Source organism: Gossypium raimondii, chromosome 3 (genome assembly GCF_025698545.1).
Source record: "Gossypium raimondii isolate GPD5lz chromosome 3, ASM2569854v1, whole genome shotgun sequence".
Taxonomy (NCBI): domain Eukaryota; kingdom Viridiplantae; phylum Streptophyta; class Magnoliopsida; order Malvales; family Malvaceae; genus Gossypium; species Gossypium raimondii.
In genome coordinates this window covers 34,171,654-34,191,072 of record NC_068567.1, presented here as the reverse complement: position 1 = coordinate 34,191,072, position 19,419 = coordinate 34,171,654, and the positions used below count along the sequence as shown (strand labels likewise).

The 19,419-nt window shown below is 34.2% G+C and overlaps 1 protein-coding gene across 2 annotated transcripts; it reads right to left on the bottom strand.

Moving 5' to 3' along the window:
• Positions 1 to 4,202: 4,202 nt before the first annotated feature.
• LOC105794127 (protein MODIFIER OF SNC1 1) lies at positions 4,203 to 15,100 on the bottom strand. Of its 2 annotated transcripts, XR_008194404.1 has the most exons (11): positions 14,791 to 15,100; positions 11,944 to 12,020; positions 10,603 to 10,683; positions 10,451 to 10,495; positions 9,933 to 10,302; positions 9,437 to 9,539; positions 8,867 to 8,941; positions 7,472 to 8,756; positions 7,135 to 7,402; positions 4,470 to 7,057; positions 4,203 to 4,387 (listed from the first exon to the last, which is right to left on the bottom strand). XR_008194404.1 is itself a non-coding variant. In XM_052628286.1 (10 exons), exons 2-10 carry the CDS (start codon positions 11,973 to 11,975, stop codon positions 4,565 to 4,567), a joined length of 4,752 nt encoding a protein of 1,583 aa, XP_052484246.1. In that variant the 5' UTR covers positions 11,976 to 12,020; positions 14,791 to 15,100; the 3' UTR covers positions 4,203 to 4,564. The 2 variants fall into 2 exon arrangements, 1 of the variants encoding a protein (XP_052484246.1); XM_052628286.1 differs by having other exon boundaries at positions 4,203 to 7,057.
• Positions 15,101 to 19,419: the final 4,319 nt, after the last annotated feature.

The following is a 19,419-nucleotide window of genomic DNA, read 5'->3' as shown; positions in this document are numbered from 1 at the left end:
TACATATAAATTATGTTTTCTTATAATGCAAAATTGAATTGTGTTGTTATCATGTAAAAGTAAAATGAATGATTACAGTAGAAATTAAAATATTTGTAACTTATAAAATTTTAAATTATTTGAATCCATAAGAGTCCTCAGCTCGATCTGAGCCCTCGCCTTTTAGTTTTCATTTCTCCAGTTTTTTTCTTTCATTTTAAGGTAAGTTTCTATCCCAAATGATTGAAACTTCTTTATATTGATTAATATTTTAGGTTTTATTGTAAGTTCAATTCAACTAGGGTTAATTTTACATTTTTATTATTTTTTTTTTGTTTCGAATGATATTGCATTAGGGATCAGGTTGTCAATATTACTAATTAATCGTTCTTCTTGTTTCATCTTTGATATAGCTTTTGGCTCTTTTAGTTAATGGTTGCAAGCCTAATCAATATTGTTTTAACAATTGGCTTCATTGCATTTTCTTGCATGTAGTAATAGGTGGTCTCCTTTTGAAGCTACCATTTACAACCATATTTGAGTATCTTCATGTTAGCTTCAATAAACTTTCAAATGGCTCCTTAAGGTTCATATTAATGACCCATTGCCAATTTTTTTATCTTTGTACATTTGGGAACTCATAATGCATATTTTATAGGTGAAGCTTCAAGTGTACAGTTAAATATGTTTAAATTCTGGCCTTTATTGTATGTTTTTTTCTTAGGGGAGCTATCATTGTGGTTAAAATAACTTAAACTCAATGGTCTCTCTTTGCTTTTGGCAACACATAGTGATAGCTTTAGCCATTATTATATGCATTTTCATGGATGAGCTACCATTTGGGTTAAAATTGCTTTAACTTAATGGTCTCTTATATTTACTTTTGGTAAAGCATAATGATAGCTTTGATTGAGGCCATCACCTCTCTATGTGCACTGGGAGACATATTCTGAAGTAAATTTTAAGAGAAAATGTTAGGCACTGTATGTTTTCAACTTTTCTTTAGATTTGGTAACCATATATAGCTCTCACGGTCATTAGATAAATAGCTTTTAAGTATGCTCTTTGCTATTACACTGAAATTTATCATATACAAGAAACATCTCTTATAACCTGAATAGTTTTTCTTGCAAATGAAGATTTTAAGGATCATTGCCTCATCAATGAGAATCCTTGGACCTCATGCAATGTTTTATCTTTCTGCTACTGTCTCTGATTTTTATGTTCCATGGAAGAGCATGGTAATGGTTCAATATCATCATCCTTTTCTAGCATGGTAATGGTTCAATATAATCTATCTGCTTTGACTTTTTAATGCTATATCTTCTTCTTTTTTTTTGGTTCAGGAACTTGTGCCCCTAAAGAAACAGCCTGCCATTGCCAAATATGGGTCTTTACCTGCAAAGAAAGAAAAACAAGCTAGCAATTCAGATTCTTTTGAGTCTAGTAGTGAGGAAGATTCATCCTCAGACGAAGTGAGTGTTACGCTCATGCTTGTAAAAGTTGCATGGTTGCACGTGTTCGTTGTATGATTGTTTATATTTCAATTTTTTCCCCAGGAAGCCCCTGCTAAGAATAAAATACTTGTAGTTGCTAAAAAGGGGTCTGTTCTTGCTACTAAGACAAAGAAAGCAGATAGCGGTTCAGATTCTTTTGATGATGATGGCTCTGTTGAAGAAGAGGTAAGTATTGGGGCTAATTATGGACTGAACCAAAAATTTCTATACAATCTCCTGATATTTTATCTTCTATTGAATTTTGATATAGGATCCTGCTGCAAAAACAAAGGTAGCAGTTGTTAAAAATGGCTCTGCATCTGTTAATGAAGGCAAGTCTTCTAGCAGTTTGGATTCTTCAGATGAAGATAGCAGCTTAGACGAAGATGAAGTATTTGATTGTTGGATTGTTGAACGATCTTTGGTTTTTAATTTATCAATTTGACAGGCCTTCTGATGAAGAGGATGTGAGTGTCGGGATGCCACTAAAGTTACAAAAGAAAAAAAATATCCATGGAATATTTATCAAAGCTTTCTAGGCATGAGCTTTCAAAAAAAAAAAAGAAAGAAAAGCTTTCTATTTATGCAAACGTGTCTTGAAAGCCTGTAAAAAGATGGGTTTATGATAGACCAAGATGTCCTTAAAAAACCTATAGTTTTATTGGTATTGAATATTATTATGTTTGATAATTGCAGTAATTTAATATATTCTTGTATAGGAACCTCAAAAGGTTGTTTTGCCAGTTCAACTTGAAGACGCAACAAACAACTTTAATGTTGCTAATAAAGTCGGAGAAGGGCAATGGATTTCGTCTTTTGATCTATATCTGGGAAGTTCGATATCCTCGTATTGGCAAAACAACAATTCAACTTCAACAAATTAAGACAAATGTCGGAATATCTTAATTAGGAGTCACATATTGCATGCTTTGAAGATGCATTTATAAAATTTTAATCAGCCTAGCATTTTGTTTACGGTGATATGCATCTTTTAATCTAAAGAATTATACCAATAGCAATGTTAAATAGGACTATAATACGAGACATTCCTAAAATTAATACAAACTAGTAACATTATGTAATTTTTGTTAATCTAGTAACATTATGTTTCGATATAAAATATTATTCTCAAGCTATTTATTACTTCTAACCTTTTACTTTTTAGTTTAGAAGATAATTAAATTATTTGTTTTACTAATGATATTGTAACATATTAAATGTGTAGTTTAAAAATATTAAAGTAGGCTATATATTAATTTTCTAATATTATGTATTTTTATTTTATTAATTCATATTTTAATAATAATTACATTAAGAATGTATTATTAAATTATATTTAATAATAATTATATTAAAATATGATAAAATTATTTATTTTATTTTATAAAATTACATTTAATTATAATCCTATTAAAATTTAATAATAATAACAATAATTATCTACCTAAAAACTTCTACTAAGAGTACTCTAATCATTTCACATTTTCCCTTATATTATTATAACATCATTTCATTCAACCAAAGATAAGAATATTATTACAGTTTTATAACATTTCATTCAACCAACTGCAGCTCTATTCTATTACAATTCTATTCCATTACAGCGAACCAAACGTAATGTTAATATCTCCTTGAAATTTACTCATACTTTTACCATGTACTCCCGAAATAGTAGTATTCACTATATAAGAATTTTGGGGCATTATACCAACCTAATCCAAATGTATATTAAATTAATTTAAAAAACCATAAAATTGATTAATTAACTTAACCAATTAAACTCTTCAATGTTAAATTTAAGTTAGTTGTATTGGTTTAGCCATATAGTTGGAGGTTGATTGATTACATCAATTATTATAAACAGAAATGATCGACTTAATTGATTACACCCCTATCTATGGTAAACCAAGAATAGCAAAAAAGAGATTAATTGCAGCTAGAGGTGTTGAAGGGTTGGACCGAGCTAAATAGAGGGCAGGTTTCAAAAATTCCAAGCTTGAACTTGAGCCCGACCTCGTCCAAATTACTTGTTTTATTGTTCAAAAATAATAAAAATAATTCTATTCGTATTTAAGTATGAAATATATAAATATCAATATAAAATTATTTTTTGTTTTATAATTAGTTTTAAACCATAAAATAGGACAAGGTAGAAAAATATAAACTCAAACCCAACCAATGAAGATAGTCTTGCTGATAGTGCTGCAGCTGCTCGAGATCATCTTGGCAATGTAGTTGACAGAGCCAACGCCCTAATACGAGAGCTGCTTGGTGGTTTTGTTTTCATATTCTTTTGCTCGCGTACTACTCGTACGTGAGTACCATTCTCATTATGATTAAAAAAGAAACCGCTTTTCCTGTTTCTGTTCAGAAATGAAATAACCAGACTATTTTGCCGTAGCATATATAGTTAATCTTATTTTTTTACTGAACCGAGGTCCAAAGCATTTTATCAACAAACCCAAAACCCCTATTCTTGTGTTCGTGTGTTTAACTCGTAGAGGAAACCAACCCACCCTGGTTGGGAAACCAGTTCTTTTCGAACAGATTTTAAATTCTCACGTTCTTATACGCATCAGCACATTGTCATCTTTATTGATTTAATAAATTTGTAGAGAAATCAAATCCTCTTGCAAGGGAAAATGATTTAACTGATGAAAATAAAAATGCAGAAGGCATGTATTTTTAAGAAAAAGGGGTAAGAAAGAGTGGTAAAGCCAGTAAAGGTGGGGGACTAAAACTTCTTCGCTACTTCACTCAAATACAAGGCTCAAACAAATGTGGCCAAGGTTCCGCAGTATACAAACTGTGACCAAACCAAATAACAGTTGAAAACTACAAATGAAATAAACTGCATTTGAGCACCTCCGATCATGTTTTCCCTAGGGACACCATCTGTTTTTCTCCTAGCCCTGACCAATCGATATACCATTATCAGTTAGACAAGATTTAATAGTTTTTTACAACACAAAAATGCTGCCTACTCGTGAATACCTGAAAATATGTGGGGATCAAACCATTTGTTGTTCATGGCAGATTGCGGTTTACACCAAAACAAAATAACATACCTACCCTCAATTTCTTCCTCCCTACTCATAACCACCAATGCCACTTAGACGTCCATGAAAGTTTCCCCCACCACGCCTTGAGTGCGTCTGACCCCTCTCCTTGTACCTTGCACCTGTGCCATGAGATCCCTCTCTTCTTCCTTCAGGATTATTTGCTCTACTATTATTGTTATTATTTTGGGGTCCAACTGGCTGGTACTCGTAATGTGAATTGTGCCTCTGCCTCTCACGGTTTGCTGGTGGGTTATGCTGCTTCATTTCTTGACCAGATGAGCCCCAATCACCACGAGATTCATGCCCTCTGCCATATCGGTTAGTTTGGTTTCCATTTTTACGGAACCCTGAGATTGACTGCTGCTCATTTCTAGTATCCATATTCGATGGAGGCGCCTCGACTGGAAGACCAGGACCTTGGTTTGGGGAGTGTGGGCGTCCTTTATGTGAAGTTACATTCCTTTCCCTCTTGGACTCATGATGCCCAACATTATGTGCCTCTTCAACACCTTTTTCGGAGACACAATGATCTTTAGGAGGCAGAGTCACACCTTTACTGGTTTGTTTTTCTGGTTGAGATGGATGCGACACCTTAGCCTGAGGAGCAGAATCCTTTTTGTTAGTCCTAATTTCAGCACCAACATTTTGATCACTATCAGGCCTGCTTCCTCTTTGATTGATGGGTGAAGATTTGGGTTGCCAATGAGATGCCGATCGGTCCCCACCACCACGATTCTCTTTTGATGCAGCAGGTGAACCTAATTGAGCCATCTCAGGGGCTGAAGATTGTGGGTTAAGTTTATCAGCTTCACCATAATTAGTTTTCTTGTGATCAGAATTATAGTTGTTTCCCCCACCCTTCTGTCCCTTGAATGGATGTCGCTTTCCTCTGCCTGTCATCCCCTGATATCTTGAAACAGGTACAGGTGGTACAGTAGAATCAGGATTTTCAGGCATGTTCCAACCATCAGAAGTATTCCATTCATCATACTTGGGCTGCTCTTTCACTAGGCTGAAATCAGGTTTCTGGGGTTGCTTCTGCTCAGTTGATTTCTGAGCATTTTTACTTGGAGTGGAATAATGTCTATCTTGCAAGCCTTGCAAAGTTGCCTCAGCTGAGGCCCGTTGCCGCCAAGATCCATGTCCTCTTCCCTGCCTACCATCATTCCTTGACTCTGTAGGGTTCCCCACTGTCCTGGTGGCTGTTCCTGAATGTTGAGAACATTCAATTCCATAGGACCCAGAATCTGCTCTTCCCACGATCTCATCTGTTGCATTCGGATCATCTGAATGAGCTACTGGTTGCTGAGAAATTACTTGCTGAGCCATTTCTTTTGCAACGGGCTTTGGGATGTATCTCTCTATTTCAGCCCTCTTATTTCTTGGATTGTTCTGCACTTGATCATCATTCTTTGTCTGTGAAGCAACATTCTCAACTGCCAACTTATGGCTAACCTCTTCAGTAACCTCAACTTTGACATGTGACCGCACAGGTGCCCAGACAACAGCATCACCATGGACTGCAGATTTATAAGCCTGTGGATTTCGTGGCATCCTGCGAGAATGCTGAGATTTCCACTGGTTATTCAATTGACCATAGGCTTCTTCATTAGGAAAAGCTACATCCTGCTCTGAAGACTGATTTCCATCCTTTGATTCAGTCAGAGACTGAAATGAGTGAGGATCCAACTTAGATTCAGAAGACTTTGGCTTCGAACTCTCAACAGAACTCGTATGATTCGTTTCTTTTGAAACCCCAGACCATAAAGGAGCAGTAGATGATGCCTCCTCCACTTTGTGTTTGTTCTTGCCACTCCTGCTATTTTTCTTTTTCTGGAGCATTGTGGACTCATTCACAACATATTGTGTAGAAATTGACTCGGAGATTGAGTCAGTTTCATTTGCAACAGCCTCAGCAGATGGACCCGCATCAACTACTGCATCTGTACGGATATTCGGCAATTCAGTTGTACCTGCCGAAATATACTTCTCACTGGAACTCTTATCCAATGAGTTAGGATCCTTTTTCCAATAGCCCATATGCTTCTGCTTTGAAGTGCTACCATCGCTAGCTTTTGGGTGATTATGGAGAGAAGCATCATCATTATTAACTCTCTGTTGCAAGGGCAAAGAACAGTTATGGATTTCTGTAGTTGCCTTATGAGCAATCTTTGTTGACACTGAAGGTTGTTGATTGGACAAAACAGTTGGCTTTTCAAGTTCCACAGTGCTGCTTTGACCAACATCTGCAACTACAGTTGGGCTAGAAACCGAGGATGTTATTTCAGATCTGCTAGAGGGAATTTCATCAGTAAGCATTCTGGATTCTTCCTGCTTACTCTGGACAGCAACATCTGGGACAGATTCCAACTTCGGATTAAAACCTTCAGCTGTTTGTGTACGCCTGTTCAACTCTTCCAGTTTAGCCAGAGCCTTAGCCTTCTGGTCTCTAGCCCGCTCTTCCTCCTCTTTTTGACGTTGTTTGGCACGCTGCTTAGCAAGTTCCCTCATCATGGAACGCTGAAGCAATTGTCAAATATATTTATACATTAAATTTAGGTTAAAAACAACAAGGCATATAATATGAAGAAAATTACCTGCGCTTCGCTATCACTTGGATCATACACAGGTGGCATCAACTCACCCTCATCTCTTGCTTGGGGATATGATCCAGACTTGTCTGAAGCTTCTAATGATACGTAGTCTTGCACATTTGATTCAGAAGGGTTTTCAAAATGTGCGGCAGACTTTACATTTGAAGAATCTGTAAATGGAGGTTTCTTTCTCCATCCATCAACATCTTCAGAATTGAATCTTCCCCTGCCTCGATGATCAGTCCTACCATGCCTACTATGGGTAGATCTCCTGTAAATGTGCATCTAAGTAAGAACCACAAACAAATTATCAAATAAAAGCAGCTAGAAAGACAAGCACCTGTTCATGTCAGCTCCACCAGCAGCTGGCAAATCCAGTCTCTTATCTCCAGCTGAAACACCTACTTCATTAGAGGTAGGACAAGTCATTCCAGAAGCAAGCGCTCTATCATGAAATACAGCACGAGACCCAGTAGCAACTTCATTTGCAAAATGCTTCGCCTTTGCATTAACTACTTGTGATTTATTTTTCAGCTCCTCCATTCTGCAAACAGACTCATAATGCCCATCAGAGGCCCGAGACTTTGCATTTAAACTCTCTATTTTCTGGATCAGGCTGGAATCTTTTGCAGCACCGGGGTCTTCTGGATGCTCCATTTTCTTCACTGAAATGTCGCCATATGCCCTAGCCTTTTTTACACCTTCAGATGACTTTACTTTGGCATGGTGATCAGAAATCTGAGTGGAACTTTCTTCAACAACTGTCCTCATAATCACTTCTTCCTCCTTTCTCTGATCTGCTTTCCAGTCATTTTCCCATGACGATGTTCTCTTTAGATCACCCTTCTCTACTACACTGGTCACATTATCCTCTGACCCGTGTTCTTCATCCTTTCCTTCCCAGCCTTCATGCTGCTTAAGAAGAACCTTGTATGGTCCTCGGTTGTCATTTGGATGGCCAGATTCAAAATGCTCTGCAACCAATGCTTTTCCAGGAGGACCAAAGCCACTGGGCCGGGCATGGGAACCACCAGGATCTGGAGCACTTTGACCTGGATGCCGGTTATAAGCAGGACCAGCAGGCATCCCCATAAATGGCATTTCTCGCTCATTTAAATTACAATAGCCCATGGGAGGACCATAGTAGCCCTCATAGGCCACTGGACCAGGGTAAAATGCAGGTCTAATTGGCATACCTGGGCGGACAAAAGCATCAGGCATAGGGCCTCTATACATATCTCCATTTTTTGGATGAGGTCCCCTTGGCCCTGCTCCTGGAGGAGGAACTGGTCGTGGATTTGCATGAGCACTACCAGGAATCTGAGGTCGATAGTAAGGAAATGGCTCCAAAGGGAAGCCCCCAGGAGGAACTGGTGGTCCATATGGAGGACCTGCAGGAGGTCCTCTATACCAGACACCACCTGGATGATTGTTAATTGGTGGACCATGCCAAGCATCATAATGCTGGGGGGGAATAGCAGTATTAGGGTATGGATGGGGTCCTCGGGGATCTGTATGCCACTTCTCCATGCTAGGCCGGACTCCATCTTCACTATATGGAGGATTATCTCTTCTCCAAAAATTTGCAGCTCCACTCTTTTGATTTTCGTTCCCAGAGATATCAACTGGAAAAAGAACACGCATAAACAACTTAATCATATCAGAGTGTTAAAATCCAATATAACAAAAGTTGATGTGAAACAAAAATGATGCAAACAGAAAGTTGCACACAAACCAACAGAAGTCCCAATTTTCTCTTTAATTGGTGCAACTCCAGAGGATGAACCAGGGCGACCTTGAGAACCATGCTCTGCAATTAAAGTTAATCATTGAGAAGGAATGGAAAAGAATGGCCCAGTCAGGACATAAATCCATTAATTATCCTGTGACTATCCTACTTTACTAAATCAAACTAGAAAACACAACAATAACAGATATCATTATCAGCCTGGAGATGGAGCTTCACATGCCAGTCCAACAAACTCCCCCTATCAACATTTAAAATATGTATTCCAGTATGGCTATTCAGCAATAAAAGATTTCATCAGAAAATGGAGCTTTCAATATTGAACTTCATACCATATAAGTGATTAAGCTACAAATATTTAAACTAAAAGTTAAATATTTGGTGGAACAAGCTTACTTTTTTTTTTTTTTTTTTTTTTTTAGGCAGGGGGGGGAAGTGGACAGCAAGTTTTCTCATGGAGAAAAAGTTCATTTGACAACACATACTCAGGTAAAGTTTTGACAGAAGATCAAACTTTAAACCACAAGGATAAATATACAACCAAGAAAACAAAAGAACCTTGCAACTCTGCGTTCTTTCCAGAGGTATCCTTTTCAGACCCAAGAGTAGGGAAGTCTCCAGAAGTGAGAGAAAACCCATCATTCTTGGAAGATGCCATTCCCTGAAAAGTAAAATGGTAACTGCAACATTTAGACATAAAAGAGCAAATTGCAACAGACTGGATATGTGAAGCATAAAATATATCAAATTAGCCAAACCATAAAACATTAAAACATCTCACCCTTCACCACCTCAAAACTACTTAACTCATAAACCGCATTGTATAGAATAATAAGAATTAAAGTTAAGTTCAACCAAGCTGTATAAACCATTACCCAATAACAAATGATCAGAAAGTAACCTTGAGTCTAACATCACAAACATAGTAATTACAATGAGCTTGAAACTATAACTGAAACAAATACTTCATATCAATAAGAAAAAGTTTTACATATAAGCACTTTGCGATTAATATCAACTTTGACCAATGAACACATTGACTAGATGACCATACCAATTTTTCTGCTGTCCCAGATCCATTCCATGCCCCCGAATATTCTGGCACAGCTTCAGCAAACCGTGATAACTGAGAGCTACCAGGTCTTGTTTCAGCACTTCGAGGACGCAAAGAAGCAAGTGATGTCTGATTTGAAGCCACTGGTCCAGAAGATGACGATGGTCTAGAATCAGAACCACGTGCATTAGCAGGTTCATGTGCTCTGTCACTACCTGCTGTAGAAGGTCGTGTGCCACTGCCACCAGATGAAGGGCGAGCACTTAGATGGCTAGGTGAACTGCCACCACCATCAGTATTTGGAGACAATGTCGAGGAGCCCCATGCATTTGATGAAGACGAGGATTTACTGCCCCAACTAAGGGTGCCCCTATATGTATAGAACAGTTCAAGCTACTGATAAGTATTTCTACCATCCAAAAACTGATCCCTATTTCACAGAAATCACAATACGCGGTGGAATTTAAACATATATACTAAACGTATATATAAAGACATTTAGACATGGTATTACTTACTTGGGAACAATTTCCACATTAGGATCCAGGCCATGATTTTCTAACCTTGAAGTAACAGAGAAAGAATAGTTTAAAATGAAGAACCCAAGTGCCTTGTTTATTTAACCTTGAAAAAGGAAAGAAAGACTGTGCACTATGGGAAAATAGAGTACCTTTGACTAGGTAAGTTTATAGGTTTTGGAACAGCAACTTTTCCCAAAACAGTCATGCCACTTCGCCTTGCAGAAGCCCATCTGCAAAAAAATTAGCATCTTAAATAAAAAGCAATTTACACTGCAACATGCTAAGAACCATCCATTAGGGTGAACAATACGGAAGAAAGAAATGGCAAGACAGCAGAGTAACAAGGGCTGATAATGCCAACAAACTAGGTGCAACACTTCCTTCAGGAAAAGGGAGGGCCACAGGCAGCCCGCTCTAATATTCACTTAAGCTACTAGAAAGAAAAGGGAGGATACCCACATAAAAATTCCTGTTATCATTCTAAACATCAGTGTGATCAAGGTGTGCACCTAGGTGCTGCAAGTAGCACAAAACAGCAAAAGCGCCTCAAACCATTCCGGGCATCTTGATTAAGTGCACACACCTAGTGAATCTAGGCACAACTTTTTGAAAGACGAGATTGAAAAAAAAAATCTAACTGAAGTTATCTTCAATTTCTTTTATTTCTAACTTGGTTCATTAGATGTACCTTTATTATTAATAAGGAGAATCAAAATACCTATTCAATATTTGACTATTCAGCAATAGACATGGAAGCATAAGTAAATCATGCATATTGTCCAGCAAAAGAAAATAAAATTTTGCTTTTTTAGTAGATAATTGGACCACTCTTTAGAGTTTATCGTCATAAATATATATTGTAAGCTTGCTTTATTTACATATACACAAACACACAGAGAACACGCACATAAATATTGCGCGTTCAATAAATGAGCACCTTTTTTTTGTATATTGTGTGTCAAGCAATACAAAGTTCTAGCACCTAATGAATCCTTGTCCTTGACAGGACTGCTAAAAATCATTTCAAGAAAATAACACTGTTCTCCAATCTTGAATGAAAGCATTAATTCTTAAGAATATCCTCTCAGATATTTTTTCTCCACTAACTTACATAATTCACAATTTAAAACACAGAAATATAAAAGATAACAGCAAAGATGGAGGAAAGCTTAAGTTAGCATTCTAATAAAGGATAATAATCATTAAAGTTTCATCATTCTCTTTAATTCATATGGATATGGCCTAAGGTCAATTGCATATAATTCAAAGAGTTAGATTTAAAACATTTTTAATCAGTTAGGCCAGGACTCTTTCCTAATTTGCACATGAAACAATTCTTAGGTAACATACATCACTGTAGCAGTTTCTATCAATATACCAACACCTAATGCCAAGTAGGACAGCATACATGGTCAAATTTAAAAAGGAAGCCTCACCATTAATCAGACAAGTATCTCAGCAAAGGAAATTGATTTCTAAAAACAAATTACCTCCGTTCTCCAGATAGAGTACTTGATGTCATGGTTCAGATTTTGTTGCAAGGTCATTCAAACAGACTGATCAACATCTGAAAAGAAGTAAATTCCATCAGGCTGACACTTTGCAATGTCTAAAAACAAATTCCAAAAAAAACACTATAATGTTGTAATCAAAAAGAATAATCTGCATGGAATATTCAACAATTAGATAATATCAGTAAGTACATCTTGGCGCAAAGACACCAATCCCTTGAAATCCAGTTCTTTATAGGTCACGATTCACAAAGCACCCATACATCATATATGAATGATAGCACATAAAAATAGATTAATCAACACTCATGCTACGTTTAGTAGGAGTATTACTTTTTCCACATATTTTATACATGAGTTGGCAAAAATAGTTTCAATTGATCATTTTTAGCCACTGACATGACTTGTTTGTGATAAAGAGGAGAATTTTTTTGTTTATTTTTAAGAGGTCTTATTTTTCACAGGAGTTTTACTTATCTTTCTAATTTCAAGTTTAAATTTGCACTAATTATTCTTTATTTTATGTCTAAATGTTTTAACACATGTATTTAATAAGCATTTTCCTCATGTTATTACACTAGTAACCAAACGTGTAGTTAATGAGGTATTTGAATGCTGAAGCAAGGATTATCAGAGAAGAAAAACAGAGAACCGTATGTAGGTCAGGATATATAACATTTAACTGATGAACACTAAACTGGGGGAGGGGAGAAAAAAATCCTAAAAGTTTATGTAATGTTGTGGTTAGTGACAGAATGTAAAAGTTTTTCACACTTGCTACTTATCATTGATGAGAACAGAACAACTATTTGCAATGCTTTTAAATCATTAACAACATAAATACTTAATTTTATCTCATAAAATTTTGGCTTCATGGTCCTTTAGAAAATAGAAAAGAATCTTATTTTTAATTAAATGCTCACATCTAACTAGCTAGAAAGATTCAGAAAATGTTAACTTTAGTTTTTTTTTAATAAAAGCTTATCATATAATATTGATGCTTAAAAGTTTGTGTAAAGAATTTTACAATATCATAATACCCTGGTATATAGATTAAGAACTTTGGGTATTAAAAGAAGTACAAAAAAAAAGAAGAAAGAGGACATGAATTTGGAACATCATAAATATGGTGGAAGCAATAAACTGAATGCACCCAGTAGGTTAGCATAAGACTCCTACTTTGTTATCTTTACGGCCTTCTCAATTATCCATACCAATAAACATAATTTTACATAGGAATACTAGTAACCAAGCTGAATCTCCTTTTATCTGCTTGCAAACCACCAAATCAAAGTGAATGTAATTTATCATATAACATTGATGCTTAAAGGTTTGTGTAAAGAAGTTTACTATATCATAATACTCTGGTATATAGATTAAGAACTTTGGGTGTTAAAAGAAGTACCAAAAAAAAAGAAAGAGGACATGAATTTGAAACATCATAAATATGGTGGAAGCAATAAACTGAATGCACCCAGTAGGTTAGCATAAGACTCCTACTTCGTTATCTTTATGGCCTTCACAATTATCCATACCAATAAACATAATTTTACATAGGAATACTAGTAACCAAGCTGAATCTCCTTTTATCTGCTTGCAAACCACCAAATCAAAGTGAATGTAATTTATCATTTATCACTATTCTTCTCCCAAACTTACCACAAAATTTACATACAGAGGACCTAAGCATGCATTTCAGCCTTCTCATATGTTATGCATTTCAGCCTTCTCATATGTTAACTTCTATAACCTACATACAAACTTTATAAATCCTATCTGTAGGAATGAACAAAAACCAACCAAGATAGGTCTACTGGCAGTACTAGTACTCACAAGAAACCAAATTTAAAAACTTAGCAAAAAGGTTCTCAAAAATCTAAAGATTTACGGCCAAGCAAACACCTCAAACCTAAAGATTGATGATCATAAAACCAAATCATAATCTTTGACTCCAAGAACCCACGGCAAATATGTTATGCTTCATAGTCTATCCCAATCATCTTCAATGGGCATTTCCAACATTTTAACTCAGCATCTGAACTACAATATTCTCATGTAAAACCACCAACGCAAATAATCTTTCACCGATCAAAAAAGGAGGGGAAATTGTTGGTTTTGCATCTATCTTCACCCTAAAACACTGCTCCATCAGTAAAACTCAATAGAAACCAAACATCCAACAAATTCCAAGTATCAGTTGAGAAAGTAAATACACTTCCAAAAGAGACTTATTATTGAATCCATGTCCAGTAGCTTCCCATTTTCTTCACTTTTAGAACATCACTCTACTCAAAATTACCCTTGTCAAGTTTCAAAATTCATCCCTGCCCACAGTAGTTATTAAACCCTGATTTCTCAACACTATACCTGTCACATAAACATCTTCACTGACATCGCCAGTAGCTATGTCTGCAACAAACCTTTAATTTCCTTTCCTACTCTCCCTATTATCAGAAAAGTTCTTCACTGCATTTTATTATACCCGAAACTTAAATAGGTAAACAAAAAGAAAACAGAACAATCACATGCAATAAAGTATCACTATTTGACGTAGAAAGCTAAACAAATTATTTAAAGCCTAAAAACAAGTTAAACCGAACAAAAGAGGCTTCCAGTTATTTTAGTTCCCCAGAAGATCAAATCACGGCACCAACAAAAATAAACTTAAATCAGATAGCGCATAAATTATGGAAACCGTAGGTTTCGTATATTATTAGAACCATTTCGTTTCTTGTCAAATGATTGTTTCTAAGGAAACAAGCAAACTCTAGATTGTAAACAAAATATAGAATCGAAAAAGGTGAGAAAACACAAGGAACCACTTGCCAGAGATAAGATGGGAAACTGGGGGGTCGTCCCTTAACGAAACCCTAAAGAGAGAGAAAACAGAAATAGCCTTGTCCTTAATTTAAAATTAAAAAACAATAATAAGATAGAAAGAGAGAGATATCGACAACTAAGGGTTTCGTGAGATCGCGAGATGAGAAAAAAAATTATCGGAAAATATGGAGGAGATCGACGATGCTGTGAAAGCCGCAGATGGGGTTCAGATCGGAAGAAAATGGAAAAAAAAAAAAAAAGAATAAAAGAGAGAGCGAGAGAGAGAGAGAGAGAGACAACAAAGGAAGTTGGGGATTGTAATTTGGACGAGTGACTATCGTTTTTAATATCGATTCGGGAATTTTTTTTTTTTTAACCTGAGAAAATTTTTAAGAAAAATCTTATGGAATTTGTTTTAAGGGTGATGTAAAAAATATAAGGATAAAATTTGCTCCAAGTCCCTATATTCTTTTTATATTTAGAATTTAGTTCCTTATTTTTATTTCAAAGAATTCAATTAGGTGACAATTCCGGATTCAAATATCCAACTAGTTACTATGAATTCAGAAGATGCAAATAGACCTTCTCCATTATCTAAATTCGCATTCCTACAATTGCAGATTTGAGTATTCAATCCAAATCTACCTGTTGAAAAATAAATGCTTCTAATAAGGTTGGAACCCAAAATCTCTTATATATAATGTCATGCTTTAACAACTTGCCATAAGCATTGTTTATAATTTACACAAATTAATAAATGATGCAAAAAACAAAATAAAATAATTTTAAAATTAAATATAATAATTAATAATAATTTTTATTAGAAAAATATATCTTATTTAACATCTTATTATATTAAATTCCATATAGCTTCTCTTAAATTATATTATTTTGTTTACGCAAATCTAATCGAACAATGAGATGAGATCATCAAAATTTTAAATTTGTGTTTATCCTTTTGTTATTTGATCATCTCAATTAGTTGACTTATTTTAAACAAATAATAATAATTTTATATAATTAAAATTAAAAACTATAATGTAAATATATTTTATAATATAAGATATAATTTTATTTAGTACATATCATATTACAAAAGAACAGAATGCATACTCGTTTAACTACATGCATGTAATTTTAGTCTTGCTTATGCATGTAATTTTAGTCTTACAAGTGATTTTAGGGAAATGTCGTCCTCTCTAGTTTGGTGAATGTTTGATTCTTTTGTCGATTTTTTATCGCCGCTTTGGACCATCCGGGGCTGATTTCATTATCATATTTAAGTACTTGCAATCACTCCAAATATGTCGTGTTTGAGTTGTGACAAATCAATTGTCAATGTGTCATAATGTTCTATTGATGCTAAGGCTAAAGTCTTTGTTGTGTTGATGGAGCTTGTCATTCACCATCTACGACGAGTGTTTGCTATTTTTTTATCTCTCTGAATTGTATGGTTCCATTCATTGAATGAATTAATGAATTTACCTTTTAAAAGAACTACATATAATATATCGATTATTATATATAAGAAAATTATAAATGTATAATAATTATTATACATTTATGACATTATATACACTCTGTTATTAATGACATACAACCTAAAGCTTAAACTTGTAACTAATTTTATAGTAGATTATAATATACACAATCAATATCATATAATTAAGATAGATTATTAATGATATGCATCACTATATATAACTATGTTCTATGTTTTTATAATATATGTTTTATATTAATGATATGCACGCTTAAACCCTAAACTTGTAACTAACTTATGGTAAAATAAATTATATACAAACAATATATATAATTAAGGTAAATTATTAATGATATGTAACCATATATATACAATTATGATATTATAATATACATATTTATATTAATGATACACAACATTAAACCCAAAATGTGCAATTAACTTCATGATACATTATAATATATGCAATCATCTTTTGTACTTAACGAGAAAATGCATTTATTGCAGATAGTGGTACATACGATCTATTTCTCTTAATCGTCGTTTTCATCCAATGTAACGTATCAGTTCTACATGCAATCTGTTTTGGGTTATATTGAGTTTTAGGAGGGACTGATTGTACATATATAATTATAATTCAAATAATTTGTAATTAAGTTCTAACTTTTCGTGTATTAACTAAAACATTATTTAAGCATTGAGTCATTACACTAAAGCACCATGATTAAACTCTCCCTTGTTATATACCATTACGAAAGTAGCTTTATAGATGATTGCCCGATGACCTTGCATAAATGTATTACCCTAATAGGATATCCTTTACCTCTTTGGGTTAAATTTATTCACCCAATATGATCCTATTTTATCTTATGATAATCATTACATCTTCTTTCATGAAAAAGTAAATTACTAGCGAATATTAATTAAATCATTTTTCTTAGACAAAGGATTGTGGCCATGTCACTTTTCCATCTATCATCTAATGCTAATGAGAGGATATCATTAACCCTTTTATTGAGCTATGAATTCCACTATTGTAAATGAAGATATGTTATGCAAAAGTTATATACCTAATGTACCAAATTTGGTTTTTTAGTTATTTGAACTTGGGCTTTCAATACATTAAAGTATACGAGTCACGTATACATAGTCATCACTTACTGAAAATTGAGTTAACTTACTATAAGAACATCACAAGTGAATTAATCCATAAACAAATCTAGGATTAATTCAACTTAGGTCTTTGTCCGATGTATTATCAATCCAAACAAACGCATCTATGCCTCTATCTTCTTGGAGTCAATCGCTTCAATACCTAAGACAAGGTATCTCTTTAACTGGACTTAGTAGACGACATAATAGTCATTTAATCGACTTGTTCTGTAACAACTTGATTTTTAGTGGTATAAAAATGTGATTTTGAAACCTCATTTTTGTAAACTGAGTTCGTAAATATAAAACAAAAATATTTACGGAGTTATTATGATAATATATTAAAGTTTGGTTGAGTAATTTAATCGAGAAATTAGTTAATTAAAACTTAGGGACTAAATTGTAAAAGTCTAGTCATTATTGAGTTTTAATTTAGAAAAGACTTGAGGATCTAAATAGTAATTATCTAAAGGACCAAAAGGGTTAATAAACCAATTTTTGGCATGAGTTAGCAGATGATGATGTTAGATTCCACTTAAATTAATTAGTAATAAGATTAACATGATTAAAGCTTAATTAAGTTAATTAAACTATATTAATTAAACCCTTATCAAAGTATATATACTAAAAGTTAGTGGAGATGAAATAATCATCTTCCTCATTTGATTCCAAGTTGTCTAAAAGAAAGAAAAAACAAAGAAGAAAACCCCTAAGTTATTTCAACATTTGATCATCCATTTGGTAAGGTAATCAAGCCATTTTCTTGTAATTTTTATAGATTTATGATCATGGAAGCTTGATTTAGCTAGCCCATGTATCAATTTGTTCAATCGTTAATTGAAGATAAATTGATGAATTGCACTTGGAATTGATATATATTAAGCTTAGATCGTGATAAGGACTAAACTGTAAAGTTAGTTAAGCTTGTTTGATAACATTGAGACATTAGGGACTAGATTGAATAAATAGAAAATTTATCATGAAATTATGCTATGAATAGGAAGTATAGGGCCCCTAATGAATGAATGTGAAATCGAGTTTTGGTCTGATGCTAAATATAAAAATAAATATACACATCTCGAGTATAGGGGCTAAATGAATAAAATGCAAAATATGAGTGTATTAAAAAAGGGGATTAATTAGGGTAATGCATTTTATGGCATCATTGTTGGTGAACTATTGAATGGCTATTATATCTTAATTTATGATATTGATTTTGTATGTATATATATTTGTATAAAACAAGAATTGGATAGAAGTGGAGCTTGTAGAGGAAAGGCTAAAGTTGCGGAATAAGCCTTGAAAGATTTACTCAATTTTGTGTTTTGAAAGGTAAGTTCTTATGGAACTTACTACCATTCATTGTTTGATAGGTATCCTTGTATTTAGTTTCATTTCACCTATGTTTGAACTTATGCTAAGATTAAAGTATAAATAGGCATACTTAGTTGGGAAACATATATGAATTGGAGTGAGTTGTGATAAAATTAATGATGTTATATCTATTGATCTATAACTAGAAGAATGGAAAAAAGGTCTTTAAATGCATCACTTGTTGTATGTATGATTCGTACTCAGATACAATCGATGAATTTTGGAAATTTATATGTGATGGTCACAACTTATGTTTATGCATATATGGATGATTGATGCCCATGTGAATTTAGTAGAAAGGCTAGGATCATTGGCATGCCGATAAGGTAATATGCACGTTTATTTACCGATTTTTTGACAATGTGGAAATGATGATATGTCATTTGGGATCCAACATTTGTTGTGGATCATCAAGTATTCATTGTCTCTTCAAAGACCTTGGTGTGGTAGAGGGATGTATTTGTATAAGAATATGTATTTGATGCCTACGAGCTTGACACTTTATGTTGGATTTGATGCCCTAAGTGTAGTATTTTCGTCAATGTACACTTGTAATTTTTTCGAATTGATTGGTTAATAAAACAAATTCATTGATACATTAATATAATATGTCTAATTGTCCTCAT